The sequence below is a fragment of the Phaseolus vulgaris genome, chromosome 7 (genome assembly GCF_051622355.1).
Source record: "Phaseolus vulgaris cultivar YP4 chromosome 7, ASM5162235v1, whole genome shotgun sequence".
Classification (NCBI taxonomy): Eukaryota; Viridiplantae; Streptophyta; class Magnoliopsida; order Fabales; family Fabaceae; genus Phaseolus; species Phaseolus vulgaris.
In genome coordinates, this window is record NC_143504.1 from 26,657,245 (window position 1) to 26,684,170 (window position 26,926).

General features: G+C 40.5%; 1 protein-coding gene across 1 annotated transcript; it reads left to right on the top strand.

Moving 5' to 3' along the window:
* The first annotated feature begins 2,758 nt into the window (after nucleotides 1–2,758).
* LOC137817369 (uncharacterized) lies at nucleotides 2,759–4,506 on the top strand. The gene is made up of 3 exons (XM_090304775.1): nucleotides 2,759–2,902; nucleotides 3,070–3,797; nucleotides 4,083–4,506. Exons 1-3 carry the CDS (start codon nucleotides 2,759–2,761, stop codon nucleotides 4,504–4,506), a joined length of 1,296 nt encoding a protein of 431 aa, XP_090160901.1.
* Nucleotides 4,507–26,926: the final 22,420 nt, after the last annotated feature.

The following is a 26,926-nucleotide window of genomic DNA, read 5'->3' on the forward strand; positions in this document are numbered from 1 at the left end:
CTCATAGAATAATATTTTGAAAAGCTCCATAAGTGCTGTCTAGAAAAATATGGTGACAGCAACACCATCTCCATCTGAGCTTGGAAGAATTGCTGCTCTATCTTCTTCAAAGGTGAATCACCACTAGTGAATCACCACTAGCTAAAACTCAGACATAGCACATGAAGGAATATGATGGGAATATGGCTGGTAAATACTATCATGGCTTGAGGTGGAGAGAGGAGCAGAGGAGGAAATCGGTGTCACACAAACATCATTCGTCTTCAAACTCCTATACTACGTATTTCTTTTCATTCCCAAGTATCATGGTGAATATGATATGCTGAAAATATTTTAGAGATGGACAAGGGTGAAAGAGGTGTTTATTTCTGAACGTCGTAACAGGTGGGGAAGAAAGTTTGGATTTGTAAGATTTTTTACTGTGCCAAATGAGCTCAGACTGGAGAAGGAGTTGGACCAGATTCATATTGGTAATATGAAACTTTATGTTAACCTACCAAAATATAGGAGAACTGGGAATACACAACAGGGTGAGGTGCTATATGCGGATGTCAAGGGTAGGAATCAACATAAACGAGCATAGGGGCAGTCGAAGGGTAAGGAGGTTTGGAGATAAATAAAAGGAAAGGGCATCCGAAGAGACCATAACGTGACACACTCATATGCTGATGTAGTCAGGAAATCTACACAAGACCAATGGAAAGACCCAATCATTTAGACTACATCAAAAATCCTACCTTGGATGTCTAACAGTGCATTAGGATGGATGATACCTGATCTGAACTTCGAGTCTTTATGTGAAGAGTTTGTTAAAGGAGGGATGTCAATGGTTAAGGTGGGATATATGAGAGATAATCTTGTCCTTTTAACCCTTGAGGAAGGAGAACGGATGGAAGATATCATTAAGTTAAATAACAACTGGTTTACGAGTGTGTTTGGGGACATAGAACCTTGGTCTGAAGCATATGTAGCGAGTCACAAATTAGTATGGGTCAGGTGCTATGGTATTCCCATACCTATGTGGAATAAGGATTGTCTATCTAAGGTGGTTGGAGAAGTGGCAAAAGTGATAGCCATTGATGAAGCTACAGAGCAGTGGGAGAACCTTGAATATGCACATATTCAAATACGAGTGCTGAAATCGTGTAGGGTAGGAGTTTCAAAAGGGTATCGGATTAACGACCAAATATACAACATCAGTATCGTTGAGAAGGAACCCAGTCAAGAGGGAAGAGCATGCAATTGCCCAGTTTATACCTATGCTTCTTTGGACAGTATATCATCAACCGATACCTTTATTGAGGAGACTATCTTTTCGGAAAAAGCATCTGATGGTGATAAGGGGGATATTAACGACAACGATACTTTCCGGCGGGATGAGGAGACTAAGGAGGAAAGGAAAACTTGGATATCACTAGAGACAAAACCGAAACAAATGAAGGAACATTCTCAGAGTGAAAGGGGAAGTCAGAGAAAAGGCAAATTACCTTTCTCAAATAAGGTAATGCGTGAGCAGGGGAATTATGATGTGGGGCAGTATTATATGTGTTAGAAAAGGTCAATGCAGTTTGCTCGCTTATTCAAAATTCTCTGGCTCACTTGGCTCATTGTGTCCAGTGTGTTAATTCTATTACAGATAAACCCAAAAATTAGTATTGCCCAATTTACCAAAGGCCAAGATAAAAATATTAGGTTATTGGGCCCAGCGAACCAGAGTGTGGCAGTTTCTTCCTGCACCCCTACATATTTCTTCCTGCACTCCCACAATGTTATGCAAAGACCTAATTGTCCCAATTATTTTTTAAAAACCCTAAAATGCACTTGAACTGTATTTATTTTTTTGCATTATGGATTATGGAATCCGGAAAAATTTCGGATTGGCACTTCCGGTAAAATTTCGGATCCACCAATCCATAATTCAAAATATGCATTTCACATTCAAAAAACAGCATTCCGGATCTACCAATCCGTAACAGAAATATGCATTCTGGATTTAGAAATCCGTAATTCAAAAAAAAGCATTCTGGATCTACGAATCCGTAACAGAATTAGGCTTCCAGATTCAGCAATATGAAAAATCAATAATTTATGCAAAAATTGCTTCCAGAACACCCCCTCATCCGGAAAAAAATAAATATTCAGTTCTGGATTGATGAATCCGTAGCACACTCCCAGATCCCTATTTCCGGTAATCACGGTATCCTTTTTCAAATAAAAGATTAAGGGCATTTTCGGGATTTAAAAAATTATGGGGGTGCAGGAAGAAAAATGTAGGGGTGCAGGAAGAAGAAGCCCCAGAGTGTTAGGGTCTGGACGGAAGAGGTGGGTTCAAGGACTAGGCTAGGGAAGTTGGCACCGTCGATCGTAGGAAGCGTGAAGTCGGCAACGGAGGCCTTCGTTAATTACTCTGGAGGGGTGAATGCGGAGCTTAAACCTGTTAATACCCATCCAAGTGGTTCTATTCGTAGTGGAGAGGCTATAGGGGGATTGTCGCTCTCCCCTTCATCCAGCCAGAAATACAATTCTGATGAAGCGAGTAGCGTGGGTAGTTCGATGTTGGAGAGGAGAGGTTCGAACAATGGTAAAGCTATTGCAATTGCGGAAGAAGGATCCAAAATGCCGGAGAATGTCCGTAGGCTGCGTAACCTTTGGGAGCAGGGAACGAAGCAAGCTCGCCCGCGGTGGAGGCTTGGGGCCCTTTCACTACGGGATTAATTCTTCATCAAGGTTAAGTAGATGTTCCTATGCTGAATCTGATATGGATGTTGTACTATGTAATAACCAATTAAGGTTTGAAGAGAATGTCGAAGAGTCTGTTCGTATTTGGGATGCGGGTAAACATCTGGGCTTGAGGTGTTATGGGGAGGAGGAGGCTGTTATAGGTGAATTGGAGTGTATGGAGGTAAGGGATAAGGAAGTTAAAAAATTGTCTGAGGAGGGTACTAGTTATGTTGCATAATGATCATTGTCAATCTCAATATTAGGGGCCTGGGGGGGGGGGGGGGAACCAAAGCAAATTACTTGAAAGATATTGTAGCCAAGGAGGGTGCGGAATTTATTTGCATGCAGGAGACAAAAATCTCGTCTACCTCAGATAACATATGCTTTTCTCTTTGGGGGGACAATAACATTGGTTGGGTGCATAGTGAAGGCGACAATGGGGCAGGGAGTATTTTATCTATGTGGCACAAAGATAAATTTTGCTATGACTCGCACGTCATAGGAAATGGTTTCATTGCAGTTGTAGGCCAACACCTTAAATCAAGTTGTACGTGTGTTGTGGTTAATGTTTATGCAACTTGCAACTACAGGGATAAAGCTGCTTTATGGGAAGCTTTAACATCTTTCAAGAGCACACATCAAAACATGATAGGGTGCTTTTGTGGGAACTTTAATGTTGTAAGAAGGGAAGATGAAAGGAAAGGAATCAGAGGAAGTTCCAATCAGAAGAAGGAAATGAGTGGCTTTAATTGTTTTATTGATACAAATTGTCTGGTGGACATTCCAAGTGTGGGCAAAAAATACACTTGGTTCAAATCAAACGGCACAACTAAAAGTAGATTGGATAGATTCCTTGTCTCTGAAGAGTGGCTCCTTAATTGCCCATCTTACAAGCAATATGTGCAACCAAGAGTAGTGTCAGACCATTGTGCTATTGTGGCGAAGTCTTGGGTCAAAGATTGGGGCCCTAAACCCTTTCGAACTATATATGTGTGGTTCATGGAGCCAGGGTTCAAGGCGTATGTGAAGGAGAAATGGTGTTCATACTGTGTTCAAGGAAATAGTATTTCTAGATTGTAAGATAAACTGAAATTATTGAAGGCAAACCTTAAAGATTGGAATAAAAATGTATTTGGGTGTCTTTAGTTAAATTAGAATCGAATTCTAGAGGAAATTGAGGACCTTGATATTAAGGACGATATTAAAGAACTTGAGGAGAATGGTCGGCTGAGAAGAATGGAATTACTTAGTCAATTGAGGATGGTTTATAAAAAGTTGGACTCCCTTTCCAGGCAAAAAGCTAGAGCAAACTGATGTAAGTTTGGGGACATGAATTCTAAATTTTACCATTCGGCTATCAGATGGAGTAGACTTAAAAATGAGATCAAAAGTGTGGAGGTTGGGGGTCAATGGTGTGAGGAACCGGAAGTAGTTCGCAGGGAAGTTAAGTCTGTATTCGAAAAGAGGTTCACGACTACACAAGAATTTGGAGTATGTCTAGGTTCTGTGGAGTTTAAATACCTTCCTTTAGATGTCAGTATAAGAATGGTGTCAAGCTTCATAGAGGAAGAAGTGAAAGAAGTTGTATGGCAATGTGAAGGATCAAAGAGTCCACGACCGAACGGGTTTAACTTTACTTTCATCAAGAATTGTTGGGATTATCTTAAATCCGACATTTTGGAAGCTATGCATCTTTCCCAAGAAACCGGGACTATATCGAATGAGTGTAATGCCTCCTTCATAGCCTTGGTACCTAAAGTGAGAGACCACTCTTCTCTCGATTAGTTCAGACCCATTTCCCTTGTAGTATTTTTTTATAAGTTTGTTACTAAGGTGTTAACGGGTCGAATGAAGGAAGTTTTGTCTTTGGTTATTGACGAAAACCAGTCTACCTTCCTGAGGGATAAAGGTATGTTAGATAGTGTTCTTATGGAAAACGAGGTGGTTTAGGAAGTTAGGAGGAATCGGAGGATCGGATTGTGCTTCAAGGTGGACTACGAGAAGGCATATGATTCGGTAAGGTGGAATTTCCTACTTGATATATTACATAGGTTGGGTTTCCACAGCAAATGGATAAGGTGGGTTAGAGGGTGCTTAGAATTGTCCTCAATTTCAGTGTTAATTAATGGAAGTCCAACAAAGGAATTTAAACCATCAAGAGGGCTGAGACAAGGAGATCCTTTGGCCTCGTTTTTGTTTCTTGTGGTCGCTGAAGGTTTGGCTGGGCTAGTGAGACAAACGTCTAAGAAAAATATGCTCACGGGTGTGAAGGTGGGGAGGAAGGAAGTCGAATGTTGTATGTTACAATTCGCAGACGATACTCTGTTCATGTGTGAAGATTCTTTCTCGAATATATTCATTATTAAGACGATCATAAGATGCTTTGAACTAGTCTCCGGATTGAAAATAAATTTCCATAAATCGAAGCTGGGGGGGTGTAAATGTTGACAGGAATACATTGGAAATCTATGCGAAGACTTTAAATTGTAATACCATGCATATTCCTTTTAAGTACTTGGGGCTGGAAATAGGAGGTAACTCAAGGAAGATACAGCTTTGGGAGCCTGTCGTGAATAAAATTAATGCTAGACTTAGCACATGGAAAGGGAGATTTTTGTCTATGGCAGGAAGAAGTTGCTTAATCAAGCCAGTCTTTACATCCATTCCACTATTCTACTTGTCTTTCTTTAAATCTTCGATCTCAGTTTGTAACAGAATTATGAGTATACAAAGGAGATTTCTTTGGGCCTGGGGCAAAGATAATAAGTCTATACCCTGGGTATGCTGGGAGAATATTTGTAAACCCCTGGAAGAAGGTGGGTTAGGAATCAAAGACATTAGGAAATTTAACTATGCTTTAATGGCGAAATGGAAAAGGAGGTTGATGAGCGATGAGAAGGGGAAGTGGAAAGATATTTTGGTGTCTAAATATATAGCTGAATCAGGTATTAACCACGCCCGATTGAATAACCAATCTTGGTGGTGGAGAGACTTAGCTAAAGTTTGTAGGGAGGGTGAGGGAGAAGGTTGGTTTCAAAAAGCTATAGCATGGAAAGTCAGATGTGGGGACTTAGTACGATTTTGGGAAGATTCCTGGGTTGACAACAATAATCCCAAGAGTTTATATCCTAGATTATATTCTCTCTCTCTAAATCAAAGGATGATGGTGGGTGAGATGGGGTTTTGGGATGATCATGGGTGGCATTGGCACTTAAAATGGAGGAGGGAGAGGTTCCAATGGGAGTTGGTTTTGGAGGAAGAATTAATAACAATCTTGTCTAGGAGTGTTCTGTACAAGGACTCCAAGGATTATATTGTATGGAGAGAGGAGTCCAAGGGGGTTTTTTTCTCTGTGAAATCAGCATATACCCTTCTGGCCAACCAAGGCATCAGATCAAGTAATTGTGCATTTAGTCTACTATGGAAGGCCAAAGCTTTGCCAAAAGTCCTAATCACTTCTTGGAGAATCCTTCTAGACAGAATACCAACTAGTCATAATCTTGTGACACGAGGAGTCGTAGTGAACTCCTCTTTATGCGCTTTCTGTAATCAGTCAGAAGAATCCTCCCAACACCTGTTTTTAGATTGTGCTTATGCACACCGTGTCTGGAATCTTTGCTTCAGATGGATAGGCATTTTGGGAGCCCAAAACAAGAATATTTGTAGTCACTTTGTGAACTTTCATTTAGTTCACTTGTCTGAAAAATAGAATCAGGTGTGGAAGGGAGTGTGGGTGGTGATTGTACGTTGTATTTGGGAGCATATGAATAATGTGATCTTTAGACAAGGGGTTCCTGATTCTGAGGAAATCTTCCAAGCGACACAACTTTTGTCTTGGTTGTGGTTGAAACACAGGAAAGACTTTTTTTTATATTCTTTTTCTGATTGGCATCTGAATCCGAATCATTGCCTCCTATGTGTTCACCGAGTAAGTCGGTAAAATGCGATAAAATACAGTGAGGGGGTGAAGCATAAGACCTATGAAGGTCTGTCATGGTGGTTTGTTCTGGTTTATAAAGTACCAATTTTGTCTATGTAGGTGTTTAAGTGGTTCGAGCCAATAGCTTTCAATCTTTCTTATGGGAAGCTATGGAAGATATACGTGGAAGTATGGGTGTTTCTATACAGAGGAGTTATGGGAGGTCCAATGTATGTTGTGGAAGCATATGTCAACAGACCTTATGTTGGATTTATACTTTCTATATGGGAGACGTAAGCTGGTGGAGGAAGTAAATAAAAGGTGATGTGATGTGAGTTAAGTTTCTGTTAACAGACCAAACGGAAGAGATAATGAAGTGAAAGGGGCGATCGCAACAAGTGGTTCCTCACGTGAGCTATATGATAAAATTGATGAAGGAGGAAACTGTGAACGAAGCGCAACTGTTGAAACTAAGCGTCTCAGAAGGAAGAATTTTATTTTATCTGGGAATCTGCAAGAAGGTCCAGAAGAAGAAAACAAGTCCATTTGGCTGACCTGGAGCGGCAAGTTGAATGGCTGTCCATTTATATATATATATATATATATATATATATATATATATATATATATTATAGTTTATTCTTACAAAATTCACTCATTGACTTTATGATTATGTAAGAAATCAATCATTTATGACTTTTATGTAAGAACACAATTATTACAAAGTACAAATTACATAAAGAATAAATTAATAATTAAAAAAACTTTCATAATACACAATATTAAGTGAGACTTATTATAGATATGTTTTAACTTAAAAATATAACAAATTAAGTATTTTTATCCATCACATAAAAAAAAGAAAATAAAGAACTTTTATCCATCACTTATCAAAACCTACAAGTATCACTTATAATTTTATAGAGAAATTATACTCATGTCTCTCCACATGCATCATACTAGATAATTGATGACTTTGGAAAGATACACATGCTTTAAATTTAAACATAAAAGATTTTGCATTTTTTACAATATCATTCTCTTTAACAGAGAGGAAGAAAAACTAGCTTCACAGACGCACACACACCCATACACACGCACGTACGCACCCACACACACGCACATGCATGCACATACACACCCACACACGCATAAAAACAGACACACGCACATACCCACACCCACATGCACATACACACGCACACACATCTACATGCACATACACTCACACACTCACACACATACACGCATACACATACATGTACACACCCACCCACACATGAACGTTTGCTTGCGCGCACACGCATATGCATGCACGCATGTACCTACACACACGCCGACACACACAGAGGCACATACATACACATACACATCTCCACACACATGCACACTCATACACACACGCAGAGACGCACGCATACGTGCACAAATTCTCCTTACTTAAGTGACTATAAGCTTGCTCAAGTAAAAACTAAAGTTTTATTAAAAAAATTTGTCCCTTCTCTTGGCTGGAATTTTTGGAGCAACCAAACTTCGCATGAAAAAAAAAATGCATAAACTAGACATACAATAATAGACATATATGTAAGAATTGTCCAAAATAATCCAACCAAAAACTAACATTTTCTAAGCTTTAAAGAAAGAGTTAAATCTAATAATTTTGTAACTCAATAAGGATCAAATTGACTGAAGCTTACTACATTCTACATCCTATTAATCTAGACATACATAACTTACATAACAAGCTTAAATTTAAATATCTTAAAATTATAAGGTTTTTCATTTTTAAGTCCAAATTTTCACTCTAAAAGTACTAACTATTTCCACCAAACCAAATGTTCATAAGTTCACACTCTAAATGCAAATTTGGTCAATTTATTATATTTTCCTTTTAATAGTGTCACTAGGACGGTCAAATCTTAAAAAAGATAAACAAATCTTTCTGAAAACTAGAGAACATGCAGGGAAAATGTTTTAAGGTGTTCCTGCCGGTTGACCAAGCGAAAGAACGTTGCCTCGTCACGGTCTTCCTTCACCAGCTTTAACACCACGAGCGCTTCAAGTCCACACCACGGATAGTCTCTTTGAGAACCTGAAAACACAAGATGGCGCCTCTGCGGCCGGTGGCGCTCCGACGCTCAAGTCAATAACAAGAACACCCAAAAACTGAGAGAAAACTATGCTCTGTAGAGCCGTACTAAAGTGCACTCAACCCAAAACAATGAGCCGTAATGAACGTACCTCTGCAAATTCTGTTAAGTTTACCTTTATACCTAGGTTTTTTCTCTCTCCAAGCAGTTACGCTTTGGATGCGTTGCTCGCATCCAACCCTGCACGTGTCATCATCAGGGCTGGGGCAACAGGCAGTACCCAACCCTACATGTGTCACCATCTGAGCGGGGGTAACTTGAGCGTCATTTCCATGTAGCATCCAACCCTACACGTGTCATTATCTAGGTTGGGGTAACAGGTAGCATCCAACCCTACACGTATCGTCATCTGGTTTGGGGTAACTTGAGCGCCATTTCTATGTAGCATGCAGTTACGCGACCAAGTCTCCTATTCAAGGTGTAACCCAGCACGTAACACGCTCTGGAACGCCACCTGACAAGGCGAGTATCGGATGCAACAAAGTACACCATCTCTGTGATATCGCTTGTCGCAGGTTCCACCTTCCTCTTTGCCACGCCATGCATGTTCTAACTGAGAGGAACTCGCCATCGACGAATGTCCACTCTGGGAATCCCGTCGTCGAGGAGCAAGCTGTTTACTCCAACTCATTTAACCTTCACGCCTCATGCTGACGTAACAATCATCTTGACTGAACTTACACGCTTGAACTTCCTCACCTGAACCCCCAACAACTTCAACTGAGTTTACTGGGAAATTCGGCGATGTGCTTCTTGCGGCGATGTCAGACCACCTGATCTTCCGTTATCTAACACGGCGACGACACCAACCTGGCGACAACCAACTATGTACACTGCAGAACGCCACTTCCACAAACGGCGACTATGTACACTGCAGAACGCCACTTCCACAAACGACGACTATGTACATTACAAAACGCCACTTCCACAAACGGCGACTATGTACACTGCAGAACGCCACTTCCACAAACGACGACTATGTACACTGCAGAACGCCACTTCCACAAACGGCGACTATGTTGACTTCTTGACCACCCACCTTTCTCTTGTCCACGTCATCACACCCGATGACTTGATCGGTACACAAGCCCCCCAGTCTTAAGCTGTGATTTGTCCAGCGAAAAGACTAAGAAGTTGAATTTTCGGCGACCTACGTGGCTTTAACTTATCTGTTGTGCGATCACTTGATAACTTGGTTGGTTTTCACTCAACCCAATTAACTTGGCACAAACTGACGCTTAACTCTCTGGAAATCAACTTAACTTGAACAAACGGTTAGTCTATAGCAATAACATCTGACACGAAATCACTTACTGAGCAGTAGGCGTGGGTCATTCTTAGTATCTGAAATCTCGCTTGCCTGATCTGCCAAGTGACATGTGTATTTCTAGGTTATCGCCTAAAACTTTGCTGACCTGGTTCTCGTCGTGTAATCTTCTTTCTATTTCAATCTCAAAGCCCTAGGCTGTCGGCGACGCCATTTTCCTTTTAACTGAAACATCTTTGCTTGACTGGAAGGAGAGCTGGCTTTCGGATCTCCCTCTACCTTCCCTGAGTCTTTAACCTGAAACAACTTGATCTTGACCATTGTTCCCTCATCTGGGGGTAGAGCTGCCTTTCGGATCCCTCTCCACCTCCCTGAGTTTCAGAACAATGATCTAGGTAGTGAGGTGTCCTTTACGAACCTACCTCAGCCACCCTGTAACTTCTTCCACCCTTTGCACCACACCTGAACTCGTTCAAGACGAGAAGGATTTTAACTACCTTCACAACGCCGGCAAGCGTGGAGGCTTTAACTGGCCTTACTAGGTCAATATTGATGTTTCACTCAAGGGGAAAGGCGTCTTCTATCAACCTTCCTTTCCCATACTTAAGATCATTAACACCCCTGACTTTTCAGTTTCATCTTGCCTGAACTCACTCGAGGGTGAGAAGGACTTTCTCTGGTGCCTCAACTTGCCCAGGGGTTACATCTCCTCCTCCCCTGGATGCACTGAGGACTTTCAAACTTGCCTCAATTTGCTTACGCAAAGAGGTCTTGCAATCTGAGATAGCTTAAATCATTGTTCCCTCATCTGGGGGTAGAGCCGCCTTTCGGATCCTTCTCCACCTCCCAGAGTTTTAGAATAATGATTTAAATGGTGAGGTGTCCTCTGCGAACCTTCCCCAACCATCCTTTAACTTCTTTTTCAACTGGTCTTACTAGGTCAATATTGATGTTTCACTCAAGGGGAAAAGGCGTCTTCTATCAACCTTCCTTTCTCATACTTAAGATCATTAACACCCCTGACCTTTCAGTTTCATCTTGCCTGAACTCACTCGAAGGTGAGAAGGACTTTTCCTGATGCCTCAACTTGCCCAGGGGTTACATCTCCTCCTCCCCCGGATGCACTGAGGACTTTCAAACTTGCCTCGGTTTGCTTACGCAAAGAGGTCTTGAAATCTGCTCTTGCCTGTACTCGCTCGGGGCGAGGAGGACTTTAATCTTTTCTCGCCTACACCCGCTCAAGGCGAGGAGGTCTTTTTAAACTCTTCTCGCCTACACTCGCTCGAGGCGAGGAAGGTCTTTTTAATCTCTTCTCGCCTACACTCGCTCACGGCGAGGAGGTCTTTTTAAACTCTTCTCGCCTACACTCACTCGAGGCGAGGAAGGTCCTTTTAATCTCTTCTCACCTATACTCGCTCACGGCGAGGAGGTCTTTTTAAACTCTTCTCGCCTACACTCGCTCGAGGAGAGGAAGGTCTTTTTAATCTCTTCTCGCCTACACTCGCTCACGGCGAGGAGGTCTTTTTAATCTTTTCTCGCCTACACTCACTCACGACGAGTAGAACTTTTTAATCTTTTCTCGCCTACACTCGCCCACGGCGAGTAGGACTTTTTAATCTTTTCTCGCCTACACTCGCTCACGGCGAGTATGACTTTTTAATCTTTTCTCGCCTACACTCGCTCACGGCGAGTAGGACTTTTTAATCTTTTCTCGCCGGAAGGCGATGAGAACTTTAAAAAACTTTATACTTGTGCCTCTGATCGCCAGGTGGCGATGAGGACTTAAAACTTAACTTTCACCTCTGATCGCCAGGTGGCGATGGGGGTTTAAAACTTTATGCTTTAAAACCTTGCACTGGATGCATGCGATCTGAATTCACCATTGCTTTAAATTACACAAAGGCGATAAAGTCTCTCTCCGAAAACTTAAAAAAGGATGAGCATGCAAACTTAATAAACTTGGAAACTTTGATAAACTTCGAAACCTTCTTTATTGGGTGGCCTCGTTAAAAACCCTCCTCAGGGAAAAAAGAGTGCCCCCTTGAAAAACTGTTTTAACTGAAACTTCTTTAAACTGTTCAAGTTAATCGCTACTTACAATGCTTTAACTGCAATAAACTTGAGATGGGTGGCGTTCCAAGTGCGAGGAATCGCCCCTCCTTCCAGCGTCTCCGAGCGGTAGGAGCCGGTCCCGAGTGCTTCGGTTATTCTAGACGGTCCTATCCACTTGGGCGACAATTTGTTCTCCATTTCATACTGATGGGCCTTCCTCATCACCAGGTCCCCATCTCTGAATTGCCTTGGTCTTATTGTGACCCTAATGATTGACCCGTTCGCTTCTCGAGCAGATAATCCTTTAAGAACCCGCACTCCACCAACTCAGCGAGTTGATTTCCCAAGGCTAAGCACGAGTTAATGGAATGGCCAAAGCTTTTGTGGAACTCGCACCACATATCTGGCTTTGGCCCCAGCACCTTATCTGACATTTTCTCAGGCACTTTAAGCCTATCAGCAATGTTTGGGATGGCAATAAGATCAGCCAATCCCATCACAAACTCATACCTGGGAGGGCGATTAGATTCCCTTGGCCACCCTTGCCCTTTCCCCTTGTTTTTCTTTGGGTCATATGGGTGATACACCCTCTGATCCTTCTTCCCAGCCGTCGCCTCCATCACTCGCTGTGGCTGAATCCTCGTTTGAGCTCGTGGTTTTGCTGGAGCCACGTTTCCCCTCTTTTCGGAGACTTCACTCTCTGCGGCGATGTGAGCCACAGCACATCGCCGGATTCCAGCAAATGTGGCGAGGTGGCTCCTGATCAGCGATTCACTAAAAGGCCCAGGCAATACACCCTTTTTGAAGGCGTGCACAAACATTTCTTCATCTTTACCTGACAGGGGAACGATCTGAGCTCCGAATCTGTTCAGAAAATCCTTCAGAGACTCCCCCTGATACTGCCTCACGTAGAACAGGTCGTAAGACACCAACGGCGGTGCCTTGTTCACTATGTACTGCTCAACGAACATCTTGGAAAACTGCTGGAACGTGCTAATATGGCTAGTAGGTAAACTGACGAACCAGTCCAGCGCTGTTCCACTGAGAGTGCTCATGAACACCTTGCATTAGACCGCGTCTGACCCTCCTGAGAGCATCATCTGAGTGTGAAACGCCGTGAGATGAGCCTCAGAGTCCTCCACCCCGGTGAAAGATGCTTTCACCGCTACCGTATTTGCAGGGACCACCGTGTCCATGATCTCCTGAGAAACTGGCATGGGAAAGCTACGCGGTGGGGATGGGGGTGCAGATCTCGTCCCCGAAGAGCTTTACGCAGCTCTTCGTTGATCTTGTTGAGCTCTTCATTCCTAGCCTGTGAGGCCACTAGTGCCTCGTGCATTCTTTCTTGCTCAGAACGCGATGCTGCTACGTTCTCCTGCAACGTCCTCATCATCTCCATCACCTGCGTCAAAGACACAGCGTCTTCTTCGGTTGACGGCGCGACTGAACTGGACCGCGTTGTCCTCATCCTTTCTCGGCAAACTCAGCAACCCAAAGAAACTCCAAACAAACGGTGAAAACTCCAGAAAACTGACTACGACAACAAGCAGTCGAACAGAAAAAACCAAAGCTTCAACAAACTCGAACTGTGGTTGGGAATCATTTTTTATACGGCCCCACGGTCGGCGCCAGATGTTCCTGCCGGTTGACCAAGTGCAAGAACGTTCCCTCGTCACGGTCTTCATTCACCAGCTTTAACACCACGAGCGCTTCAAGTCCACACCACGGATAGTGATGGAAGAGGGCCAAGCACAACCTCATATAAAAAGACAAGAGCCAAGATGTGAGCATCCAAAGCCAAACCAAGAGCGTTTAGGCCAAAGGAAGGAACGTCTAGGCCAAAGTGAAGAGCGTCTAGCACAAGGTGGAGAGTGTCTAAAGGGAGAGCATCTAGAAGGAAGGGTAGACCGTCTAGGACCTATTACTAGGTCCATGACCAAGCTACGGATGTGAGACTTGGGCCAAGCTATGGATGGGAGAAGAAGCAACTTGTATATGCTACATGAAGGCCCATTAAGGATAGCTTAGTATTAGTTGTGGTGTAAATAGCATAAACTTGATTCCATGAGACTTGACCTAGATTTGCTAAAGATTTTGTCACTTTCTAGAAGGATTCTCCACATGGCCATGTGCTCCATGTGATGAAAATTTGCATTTCATTTTGATTAGCATTAGGGTTGCATTATGGTCCTCCTTAGCCTATAAAAGGAGGAGCCTACACCTTGTATTTTCAAGATTGAATAGAGTATTGTTATGCTGCCAATTTAGTGCCACACATTACTCCTTGCCTAACTTCTAGGTTTTAATCTTCCTTTCACCACCTACAAAGGGGCTGGCCGAACCTCCCCATGTCCACACTCTTCATGCACCTTCAAGGTCACCACACCTCCTAGGAGGACCTTGTCCACTCTCATCCATAAGCTTCCGCACCATCTTCAACCATTCATCCAAGAAGAGCTCATAGGAAATCCACCATTTCCCTCATTTTTCTCAAAGTAAAACATTTCTAGACACAAAGCTCTAGTCATGTCTTCTCATTCTTCAAAGTCTATGGAAAGTGATATGAAATCCATCAAATCCCTTTTGAAACAACATTCCAAAGATATTCAATCAATTTCATCTAAACAATTGGAGAATGAGGCCAAAACTAATAAATTGACTAAAGCAAAGGATGAGAAGTCTCAAATTTCAAAAAAATTACATTCTGATGCATATAGCTCTCAAGTTTATGATTCTTTTGGGGAAGAAAGTCTTGGGAAAAATGAACCACCCCCTAGGAGAGCAAGAAAAGAGAGACAAGAAGACCTAAATGAGGTTAAGGTAGAGCTACCTCATTTCTATGGAAAAGAAGATGTAGAAACATATCTATATTGGGAGATGAGGGTAGAGCAATTGTTTGCTTACAACCATGTGAGTGAAGAAAAGAAAGTACCCTTAGCTACCTTAAGTTTTCAATGTGATGCTATGTATTGGTGGAATGCCCTAAAATGAGAGAGACATCTCCACAAGGACCTTCCCATTACATCTTGGAATGACCTTAGGAGAGCCTTGAGATGTCGCCATGTTCCCTCACATTACAATAGGAAGTTGATGGACAAGCTCCAAAGACTTCATCAAAAAGATATGAGTGTAGAAGAATATTGGAAAAAGATGATATCATATATTGAGAGGGCAAGGATTAACGAGGACAACCATAACACCATAGCTAGGTTTCTAAGTGGTCTCAAACTTGAGATAAGAAACAAAGTTGAACTTTTACCTTATAGAGATTTAAATGACTTGATTCAACTTAGCATTAAAGTTGAAAAACAAATTTTGAGAAAACAATCAAGTCAAAAACAAAGTTCATACTATGTATCTTATGACAAGGATGAGTTCCATAGAGGGGAAGAACATATACAAGAACCATCTCTAGAACTTTCCCAAAACCTAACCAAGCATATCTCTCACACTCAAGCTAGAGAAATTCCATGTTTAGAGTACCTTGGCAATGATCAATTAGCATCTCAATGTTCCAATGAAAGATCTATGATCTTAAGGGACAAAGATGAGAATAGTAGCCAAGAAAAAGAAGCTAGTGAGAGTGATGAAAATGTAAAAATAGAAAAGAAAGAGAACCTTGTGAAACAAAAGGCGTGGGAGAAGAGTGTTCCTTCCCACAAGGTCATTCAACAAGGCAAGCACATTGAAAATACCCTTGAAAACATGCTTCTTGTTGAACAACCTAGCCTTACCTCTTGTAAAGGAACACTTTCAAGCATGACCAAAAAAGAAGAGTCTTTAAAAGAAGCTTGCATAGATAAAGATAAAGTAGATTATTTCTCATATGTGCTAGGATATCACCAAGTGAATGTCAAGTTATCTATAAGCATCTACAAAAACAAATTTTTATGTGAAGTAGTACCTAAAGAAACTTGTCATGTCTTATTGAGACAACCATTGCAAAGTGTACAAATTCTCATAAACAATGGTTGTAACAACGAGACTATCTTTACACATAAGAGAAAAAGTCTTCATGAAGGAGAACTCATGGGCCAAATTAGAGTTGATAAAACTCTAGAGCTTTTAAAAGGAAAAGTTTTGTCACCCATGAGAAAAGAGGTTCAAAGACATTACCTTAGGTACAATTCTTATTTTCAAACTACACCTAAGGCAATGTCTCAAGAACTCTATACTCCTTCACCTTTTGTAAATGATCCTTGGGAAGACACCAATTTCATATTAGAGCTTCCTAGGACAACAAAAGGTTTTGATTCGATTTTCATGGATAAACTCTTCTCTAGAGAAGTGCTACATCTTCATGGTTTATCCTCAAGCATAGTGTTGGATAGAAGTCCAAATTTCGCAAACCATGATTTGAGGATTCTCTTTGGAAAACTTGCAACTAAGTTGTACACTTTAAATTCTTATCATCCTCAAAGGCATGGTCAAAATACATTTGAAAATCTAGCTCTTTCTACTATGCCTAGAATAATCATAAAGGACAAACACAACTCTAGAGATGAGCATACATACCATAAAGTAGTTCACAAAACTACTTGTATTTCTACTTTTGAGGTTATATGTGGGCTAAATCATCTTTCTCCTTTTAAGTTATTACCATCTCCTATAGGATTTATGCCTAAAGAGAAAGTAACCACAAATGAACATTTCAAAATGCATAAGATGATTAGAGAACACGTACAACAATCAAAAGAGAAGCATTGTCCAAAGTTGCCAAAACCAAAACAAAAACAAAAATGGCAACATAGTAAAATTGATTTTCAAACTAACACCTATGCTTTATTTGATTATTTCTATAGGTGGACGTTTGACCCAGGAGGACAAGCTTTGGTGAAACAAGAGGTTGCTATTCGAGATCAAGTCTGTAGATCTGAGGATAGATCTTCTCAAGAAGGAGGAGATGATGGACACCATCCAGCCACATCCATCCCCCTAGTTGAAGAAAAAGTGTTGGATTTGAGGACAAATCCTTTTCAAGAGGGAGGGGATGATGGAAGAGGGCCAAGCACAACCTCATATAAAAAGACAAGAGCCAAGATGTGAGCATCCAAAGCCAAACCAAGAGTGTCTAGGCCAAAGGAAGGAGCATCTAGGCCAAAGTGAAGAGCGTCTAGCACAAGGTGGAGAGCGTCTAGAAGGAAGGGTAGACCGTCTAGGACCTATTACTAGGTCCATGACCAAGCTACAGATGTGAGACTTGGGCCAAGCTATGGATGGGAGAAGAAGCAACTTGTATATGCTACATGAAGGCCCATTAAGGATAGCTTAGTATTAGTTGTAGTGTAAATAGCATAAACTTGATTCCATGAGAATTGACCTAGATTTGCTAAAGATTTGGTCACTTTCTAGAAGGATTCTCCACATGGCCATGTGCTCCATGTGATGAAAATTTGCATTTCATTTTGATTAGCATTAGGGTTGCATTATGGTCCTCCTTAGCCTATAAAAGGAGGAGCCTACACCTTGTATTTTCAAGATTGAATAGAGTATTGTTATGCTGCCAATTTAGTGCCATACATTACTCCTTGCCTAGCTTCTAGGTTTTAATCTTCCTTTCACCACCTACAAAGGGGCTGGCCGAACCTCCCCATGTCCACACTCTTCATGCACCTTCAAGGTCACCACACCTCCTAGGAGGACCTTGTCCACTCTCATGCATAAGCTTTCGCACCATCTTCAACCATTCATCCAAGAAGAGCTCATAGGAAATCCATCAGATAGTCTCTCTGAGAACCTGAAAACACAAGATGGCGCCTCTGCGGCCAGTGGCGCTTCGACGTTGATGGAGGAGGGCCAAGCTCACCACACTATGAAAGCCAAGTTCCAAGTCTAGACCGTCTAGACCCATGTGGGGAGCGTCTAGACTCAAAAGGAGAGCGTATACCACAAGATGAGGGGCGGCTACAAAAGGAGCGTCTAGGAGGAAGCCTAGACCGTCTAGGACCTATCACTAGGTCCATGACCAAGCACCTTCACGCACAAATGGGTCAAGCAACGGATTGGAGGGATAAGAACTTATACATGCTACATGGAGGCCCATTAGGGGTGGCTTAGTAGTTAGTGTAGTGTTAGAAAGCATAAACTTGTCTTATATGTGATTTACCCTAGATTTTGTGCACATTCTAGAACTTTGCCTCACATGGTCGGCCATGTGCCCATGTGCTCCATGTGGAGTAATTTCCATTTCATTTAGGAAGCATTTCATCTTCTTTTAGCTTAGGATTTACGGCCTCCTTAGCCTATAAAAGGAGAAGCCCATCACTTGTATTTGCGAGATTAATGAGAGTAATGTTATGCTGCCCACATTGTGCTATACATTGCTTTTGCCTAGTTTCTAGGACCTAATCTTCATCTTCACCATCTATCCAAGGGTTGGCCGAACCTCCCTTCTTCCATACACATCATGCACCTTCAAGATCACCATAACTCCTAGGAGGATCTTGCACATCTCAATCCATATTTCCGCACCATTTTCACAACATCCAAGAAGAGCTCCATGAGAATGCCATCAGACGCTCAAGTCAGTAACAAGAACACCCAAAAACTGAGAGAAAACTATGCTCTGTAGAGCCGTACTAAAGTGCACTCAACCAAAAACAATGAGCCGTAATGAACGTACCTCTGCAAATTCTGTTAAGTTTACCTTTATACCTGGGTTCTTTCTCTCTCCAGGCAGTTACGCTTTGGACGCATGGCTCGCATCCAACCCTGCACGTGTCATCATCAGGGCTGGGGCAACAGGCAATACCCAACCCTACACGTGTCACCATCTGAGCGAGGGTAACTTGAGCGTCATTTCTATGTAGCATCCAACCCTACACGTGTCATCATTTGGGTTGGGGTAACAGGTAGCATCCAACTCTACACGTGTCGTCATCTGGGTTGGGGTAACTTGAGCGCCATTTCTATGTAGCATGCAGTTACGCGACCAAGTCTCCTATTCAAGGTGTAACCCAGCACGTAACACGCTCTAGAACGCCACCTGACAAGGCAAGTATCGGATGCAAGAAAGTACACCATCTCTGTGATATCGCTTCTCGCAGGTGTCACCTTCCTCTTTGCCACGCCATGCATGTTCTAACTGAGAGGAACTCGCCATCGACGAATGTCCACTATGGGAATCCCGTCGTCGAGGAGCAAGTTGTTTACTCCAACTCATTTAACCTTCACGCCTCATGCTGACGTAACAATCATCTTTACTGAACTTACACGCTTGAACTTCCTCGCCTGAACCCCCAACAGCTTCAACTGAGTTTACTGGTAAATCTGGCGATGTGCTTCTTGCGGCGATGTCAGACCACATGATCTTTCGTTATCTAACACGACGACGACACCAACCTGGCGACAACCGACTATGTACACTGCAGAACGCCACTTCCACAAACGGCGACTATGTACACTGCAGAACGCCACTTCCACAAACGGCGACTATGTTGACTTCTTGACTACCCACCTTTCTCTTGTCCACGTCATCACACCCGATGACCTGATTTGTACATAAGGAAATAATTAATTTTATGAAATAAAGTTTAAATATTTAACTTTTTTAATTCATAAAAAAATTAATTTAACTAACAAAATATTTAAGCTTGATCTCATTTAAATTACTTTTTTATAAACAAACTTGACTTTAGCTTACCCTTTTATCCTTTTGTTTTTGTTTGTGCTGTTTTTGTTGTTTATTTATCTGTGATAATTAATTTAAAAGGTGATAAAACTCTACCTTTGTTAATGGAGATATTGGTATTTCGTTGGATAATTATTTTAAGTCATATAAATATTAAATTTTTTAATAAGAGAAATATATTTTAAAATATGGTAGGATTGAGATATATATTTATAAATATTTAGTTACATATTAAATGTGTATATAGTGTTCATATGATGGTAAATTAAAGATGTTACATTATATATATATATATATATATATATAACTTTATCCCAAAAGATTGTTCAATACTTGTATCCATATCTAGTTAAGTACTACAATTATGATCATCACATTTTCAATGTTCTTGTTGCAGTCAAATACTCATGCCGAAGTAAAACATTTAATAACAAAGCAAAAGTCCATTTGACCACTAATTGAATGCGTGAAAAGAGATATTATCATCATAAAAAAATGCAACAAGAATATTATCTAATCAAAAGAAGTTACTAGAACATGCAGGCATACATTATCATTTTAAACTGAATTGAATCTATAACCATAAACAGTCATTAATTTTAAAAAAATGTTAATAAATAAATGAGATAAATTAGTTTATATATATATATATTAACAATTTCATTTTATTAGTTTACAGAGAAACCATATTTGCCAATTCTTTTTATTATTTCTCAAGATACAAGTGATATATTAGTTTTAAAACTAATGAATATTGTGCCATTTTTTTTTTACTTTTTCGTTCTTTCTGAAGTGTTTCATTCATTTTTAACAAAATAAGCTTTATTTTTTAAAACGCTATTTTTAATATAGAAGAAATTTCTTTGAATTTTTCTAAAAAATTTAAATTTTTATCAATAAAGATATTTATCTCCCGTTTCTTGAACGAATATGTTATCTCTCGTCCATAATTTTGCATATTTAATATAAGAAAAATTGTTATTTGTGAAGAATTTATATGTAAGTTATTCTAATTAATTGGATCTTATTTGATGATGTTATTTATTGAATTATAGGTTTATTTGTAATGGCTTGCTCTTATTTAACTGTCGATGAATTAAGTCTCGGTATAAACCGAAAAAGAAGTTTGGTTACGACACTAATGACATGACCGGATGAAAAGACGCTAAGCAAATGAGAAAGTTCAATTAATAATAAAGCACTTTAGGCCTCAATTTTAAAAGAGTGTTATAATTAAGAAACCAAATAGAAGGGATTGTGAAAATGCCATGAATAGAAATAAAAAAAACAGTTTAATTAAGAATTAAAAACAAATAATACCGTAAAATATTAAAAAATTACTTTACTAATTGTAAATAGTTTCGTTTGCTACAGTAATATAACCTCTTCAGTTAATATTTATTTTTAGAGATCTACAGTAATATTTTTTTCAATCTCTCTTACATTTAAAACAAATTTCTCATCTGATGTGTTTCTCATGTGTGTATGTAAAGAGAAAATATTTTTTTGATAAATTTAAATACAATTTTTTTTAATTATAATCACATGACTGCCTAACAGAGTTACATAATTTTGCAAAAATAAATCATATACATTTTATATTTTGATATTATCAATTCATAAACAATCATATCTATGTGCCTATTTTTTAAAAGAACAGTGTATCTTAGCCAGGTGCATAAATGGCTACAAGATTATTTATTTGTTATATTATTAACAGATAGCTATGGCTAGCGATTTTTCAGTTACTTATTTTTCGAATTTAGTTGTGAGAATTTTGTTAACTAAATTCTGAACTAGATAATTTGAATAAATATCCAATGAGATAATCACCAAGTCCATCCATAATTTTAATCAACAAAAGAAAAACTAACGAGTTTTTTCCCTTTTTACGTGTGTTATCTTGAAGTGGTGAAATAATGGAGAAATACTTTCCCTATTATTTATAAATTAAAATATTATTTTAGTTTAAATTTTATATATGAGCAAAGTAAATTAAAGATGCAGATGGGTTTTGATAGACTTGATTCAATGCATATAATAATATAAAAAAAGCCGCGCATGCATTGATGACTCCGACGGATAAGATTACACTGCTGTCATTCAACGCCAAAAGTAATTATTACCACTAACTCTTACTTTCCACAACCAAACCATTCGTATCTCATGCTAAACGGAATCATGCTAAAGCATCATAAAGAGGAATATCGGAATATCCCATAATATTTGTACTGGATCAAGCGCGGGGCTTGGTGTTCACGTGATCGGACATTGGCACCTGCATGGAGACGGTCGGTTCAGTGGTCTGGTCGAATTAATGGGTTATATAAGTAGGCTCCAAGAATGCGTGTATTGAAATCTGTATATATGTAAAGCCTAGTCAGCAAGGAAGTGCATGTGGTGTGTATAGTACATTTGAGTCTAGCACAAACAAATATCCCTTGAAGACGTCAAGGCCCAAGAGCACTAGGATTTTCAGGGGTAGGCTGCATGCATGATACGTAAAGACTAGAGCGCCTACAGTGACAAATGGGCCCCATGATGCTGGTACATGAGTTGGTACGCTGACGTCCATGCTGTTAAGATTATGCACTTCAAGGAGGAAGATTATGTGTGGTTGCTACACTAAGATTGTGTGACATCGTAACAGAAAGTCTTCCCAACAAACCTACTTTCACTCGAGATAAGGTTCTCGCGAGGGAAGGGTTGTTACAATGAGGTAGCCTGAAATTAGTCCATAAAAGGGATTCGTAATCCCTGGTAAAGGTACATCGTTTCTAAAATTGAAACTATTTACTTATTCATTGTTTCTTAGCCTAGTACTTTCTTGATCGTCGGAGTGTAATCAACAGGTAGGGCCCCCTTTGTTTCAAACGGAGTCGCGTTCCAACATCCCAGGGAAAGAGCAAAATCCAGCAGAGGCAGACGGAGTCACAACGTGTTCCCAGAGTCAACCGGCGACCAGGTCAACTAGCGAGAACATTTGGCGCCCACCGTGGGACATGATAAAACTAGGTCCCATCCACAGTTGTGATCAGAGCTATCAGGCGACATGAGGAATACAAGACAAGGTACATATGTATAGGAAGAAGGCGACAACATCACCATGCAGCAACTCATGGAGACTATCCGCGCTCTTCAGCAGACGGTGGCGGCATCCCAGGCTGATCAGGAAAGGGTTTTGGCTGAGGTTCGTGCTGAGTAGGCACTCAGACAAGACCAATTCCAAGTAGAGTTGGATGCGTCATGCACAAGCAACAAAGAGCTACGCCAGGCCAATGAGGAATTGAACAGAGATTTGTAGGGCATGGGGGAAGCGTGCAACAAGGGAGCAAAGCCCACCCATTCTAGTTAGGGCTCGCCCCATGCCATTCTCCCAGGCGATCATGAATGTCGTGATACCCACCAATTTCATGACTCCAAAAATCACTTTCACAGGTACTGAAGACCCGGAGGCCCACATCACAACTTTTCACACTCATATGATGATCTCGGGAGGAACAAACGCCATGCATTGCAAGTTATTCATGATAACGTTCTTAGGCATAACATTAGATTGGTTCATCAGTCTCCCTAATGGATACATCACCTCGTTTGATCAATTCTCTATATTGTTTAGGGAGCAGTTCATTGTTAACCGTGCTCCACCCCCTGTCTCTTTCGACCTCTTCGATGTGAAGCAGTACAAGGGAGAGCCCCTGAAGGACTTCCTAAATCGGTTTGGGGTGCCGATGGTAAAGTTGCACACCAAGGACGAAGCTATTATGGTGCACGCCTTCAGGCGGGGAATACTATCAGGGCCCTTCAACGATCCTTTAATAAGGTGTCAACCAAAGACGTTTAGCGAGATCCATCGCCGAGCTGTTGCCCACATCGGCACAGAGGAAGAGGTAACGGAAAAACGTGGAAGCGTTGGACCAATATGATCTCGGGGGAGCAGTTGAACTCAACCTATGAGGGTAGATGAGGCTACGACGGAGAAGAAATCACCGGCCAGGCATGCGCCCTATGAACCGAAAAAGCATCAGACTAGGGCACGAGCGAACAAAAACATGCTCTATCGAAACAAGTTCAGAGTAAACCTCAAGAAGTTGATCGCTATCCCAAACGTGGCCGACAAGCTAAAGCCACCCCCAAAGAGTGACAAGAGATTGGTCCCTTATCAGGGGTTTTTAATGAGGTCGTCCAATAAAAATTTATTTGAAAAATATGCTTGCAATATATCGTGCTAACAGTGAAATATCCTCTTGGTAAGAATCCAAGAGTGGGAACAGTAGGGTTCATAGCGAACCTCCCCTTGGTGAGATTCCAAGAGTGGGAACGAAGTCTCCCCTTGGTAAGAATCCAAGATTGAGAACAGTAGGGTTCATAACGAACCTCCCCTTGGTAAGAACCCAAGAGTGGGAACAATAGGGTTCATAGCGAACCTCCCCTTAGTAAGAATCCAAGAGTAGGAACAGTAGGGTTCATAGCAAACCTCCCCTTGGTGAGATTCCAAGAGTGGGAACAGTAGGTGATGGAGAAGTGCCTTCATTGTTTGTAGAATTGTTGGTGAATGGCGGAAGCATCATGGATTTAAGACGAAGCAAGATCCTCCTAAGAGTGATGGTGACCTTGAAGGTGCATGAGAGGTAGAGAGTCAGAGTGGTGTGGCCAACTCTACTTGGAAAAGGAGATTTGTGAAGATCAATAGCTTAACCTAAGAGGTTTTTGGGCAAGAAGTGAAATTGGCACAATTTGGCGGGAATTCACTAAGTATATTAATCTTGCAAAACTAAGAGCCAAGGCACTCCTTAAATATCTTAGGAAGCCGGTTTACACAAGGTACAAATGAGAGGGAAATTCAAATGTTATGCAAATGTGAATGATGCCTAAAATTCAGCACATGGGAGGTAAGTTCTAGAATCTAGCATGTGCAAGTAGATCTAGAACATTACACTCCTCTTTGGGCTAATGTGGGCCGGTCCTAAGTTTAATTATGAGTTTATGGAACTCTAATTAAACTTAGGTTAGCATTTTAGGTACCAATTTGCATGTTCAATAAAATTACAAAAGAAATAGTCTATGCTACTTTTAACAAGAATTTAAAAGCTATTCTACGCTAGGAACTTGGCATCTTTGAGCATGTAGAGATAGGTCTCTCTGCCATCAGTAGCAGTGTTCCAATCCTCTTCAAGCTTTCTAGCCATGGCCCTAGTGGTTGGCCCAATATGACATGGTGGTTGGCTTTCAGTTGTAGTGATGCTTGGCCCTCTTCCATCATCCCCTCCCCCTTGAAAAGGATTTGTCCTTAAATCCAAAGCGTCATTTTCTTCATTGGTACCTACAAAAGGAGACAAATCAATGACATTAAAAGTATCATGTACTCCATATTCTGCAGGTAATTCAAGTTTATAAGCATTGATATTGACTCTTTTGAGGACTAGGAAAGGTTCATCACCACGGGGACTAAGTTTATACTTTCTCTTAGCTGGAAACCTATCCTTCCTAAGATGAAGCCAAACTTGGTCTCCTTCCTGAAAAATAATTTCTCTCTTCCCCTTATTGTTGTACTTTACATATTTCTCAGTTTGTTGTTGTATTTGTAGTTTAACCTTCTCATGCATTTTCTTAACAAATTTAGCCTTGATAGCGCCTTCCTTATGCACAAAAGTTTGTAGTTTAGGAAGGGGTAACAAGTCTAAGGGAGTAAGCGGGTTAAAACCATATACAACCTCAAATGGGGAAATATTAGTAGTCTTGTGAACTACTCTATTATATGCAAATTCAATATGGAAAATTGTAGTCTAGTGCCAAGTTTTTCCCAAAGAGTTTTCCAAATATGGCTTATAAACTTTGGATCTTTATCTGATACTTTGCTTCTAGGTAATCCATGAAGTCTCAACACTTCTCTAAAGAAGAGTTTGGAAATATTTTGAGCGTCATCCACCTTGTGACATGGAATAAAATGTGCCATTTTGCTAAAACGATCCACAACCACAAAGATGGAGTCAAAACCTCTTGCAGTCCTAGGGAGTCTTAAGATAAAATCCATGTTAATGTCTTCCCATGGAGCACTTGCAATCGGTAAAGGGGTATAGATTCCATGAGGCATTGTTTTAGATTTATCTTTTAAACATGAGATACATCTAAAACAATGTCTTTGGACATCTCGTCTCATGTGTGGCCAAAAGAATTTTCCTTTCAAAATGAGATTCCTTTACAAGAAGTTTTCTATGTGCGCCTTGAGGTATACAAAGTTTTCCTTCTTTAAAGAGATACCCCTCGGATACATAGAATCCTTCTTGTGCTGTACGTTCACACTTAGCAAAGATAGATACAAAATCTTGGTCTTCTTGGTAAAGATCTCTTATGTTGTCAAATCCAAGAATTTGGGCTACAAGTTTTGAAAAGAGCACATATCTCCTTGAGAGAGCATCCACCACTATGTTTGTACTACTAATTGTTTAAAGAGGATTTTCGCAAACTTTTCAAGATTAGAATGAATTTATCTCAGGAACCAATTGATTCAGCAATTTAGTTAGCCAAAATAGCAAGCAAAAGCTAGAGTACCAGAAAAACAATCGGTTGTTTATACTAGCAAACAACAAATAAATTGAATTTAAAGAGTTAGAGATAGAGAGATTGTACACAGTTGTTTATACTGGTTCACTCCAAACCAGAGCTACATCCAGTCTTCTCAGAAACCCTGAGGATATCCACTATGCAATCACCACTTGATCACTTAAACAACAACCAAGAGAATGACCTTGAACACCTCAAGAAACACATTCTCCTTGGCCAACACTAAGATTGTTGATCATGAACACCTTAAGAACACATAGCCAATCTCAGCAAACACAGAAACGAAGTTGTTCAACAGAGTACAAGGATTACACTTGTTAAAGAAGATAATATGAAATCAGTACAAGCAGAATCCTATTCCAGCACTTTGATCATTCACAAACACTTAGCAATCTCAGCACTTTGAAAAACTCTCTTCGAAAACTTTGTCAAAGATTCTTAATTGTCAAATCTGTTTTTCTGAATATATTCAAAGATGTAGTTTGTTATCAAATCTTAACAAACTCTTAAATTGCATTAAAAGATTGGTCAAAGCATTTAATGACTGGAGCGTAAGCAGTTAAATCTTTTAAAGCTCAGTCACAAAAAAATAGTTTTTCTGTTATGGTCCCAAAACAAACAAT

Excerpts from the sequence above, each read along its gene's own strand:
- LOC137817369 (XM_090304775.1), top strand. The coding sequence starts at position 2,759 with ATGGATGTTGTACTATGTAATAACCAATTAAGGTTTGAAGAGAATGTC. Across the intron at positions 2,903-3,069 it reads GTGAATTGGAGTGTATGGAG|GAGACAAAAATCTCGTCTAC; the intron begins GTAAGGGATAAG and ends ATTTGCATGCAG. Across the intron at positions 3,798-4,082 it reads GGAAATAGTATTTCTAGATT|ATGGAGTAGACTTAAAAATG; the intron begins GTAAGATAAACT and ends TTCGGCTATCAG.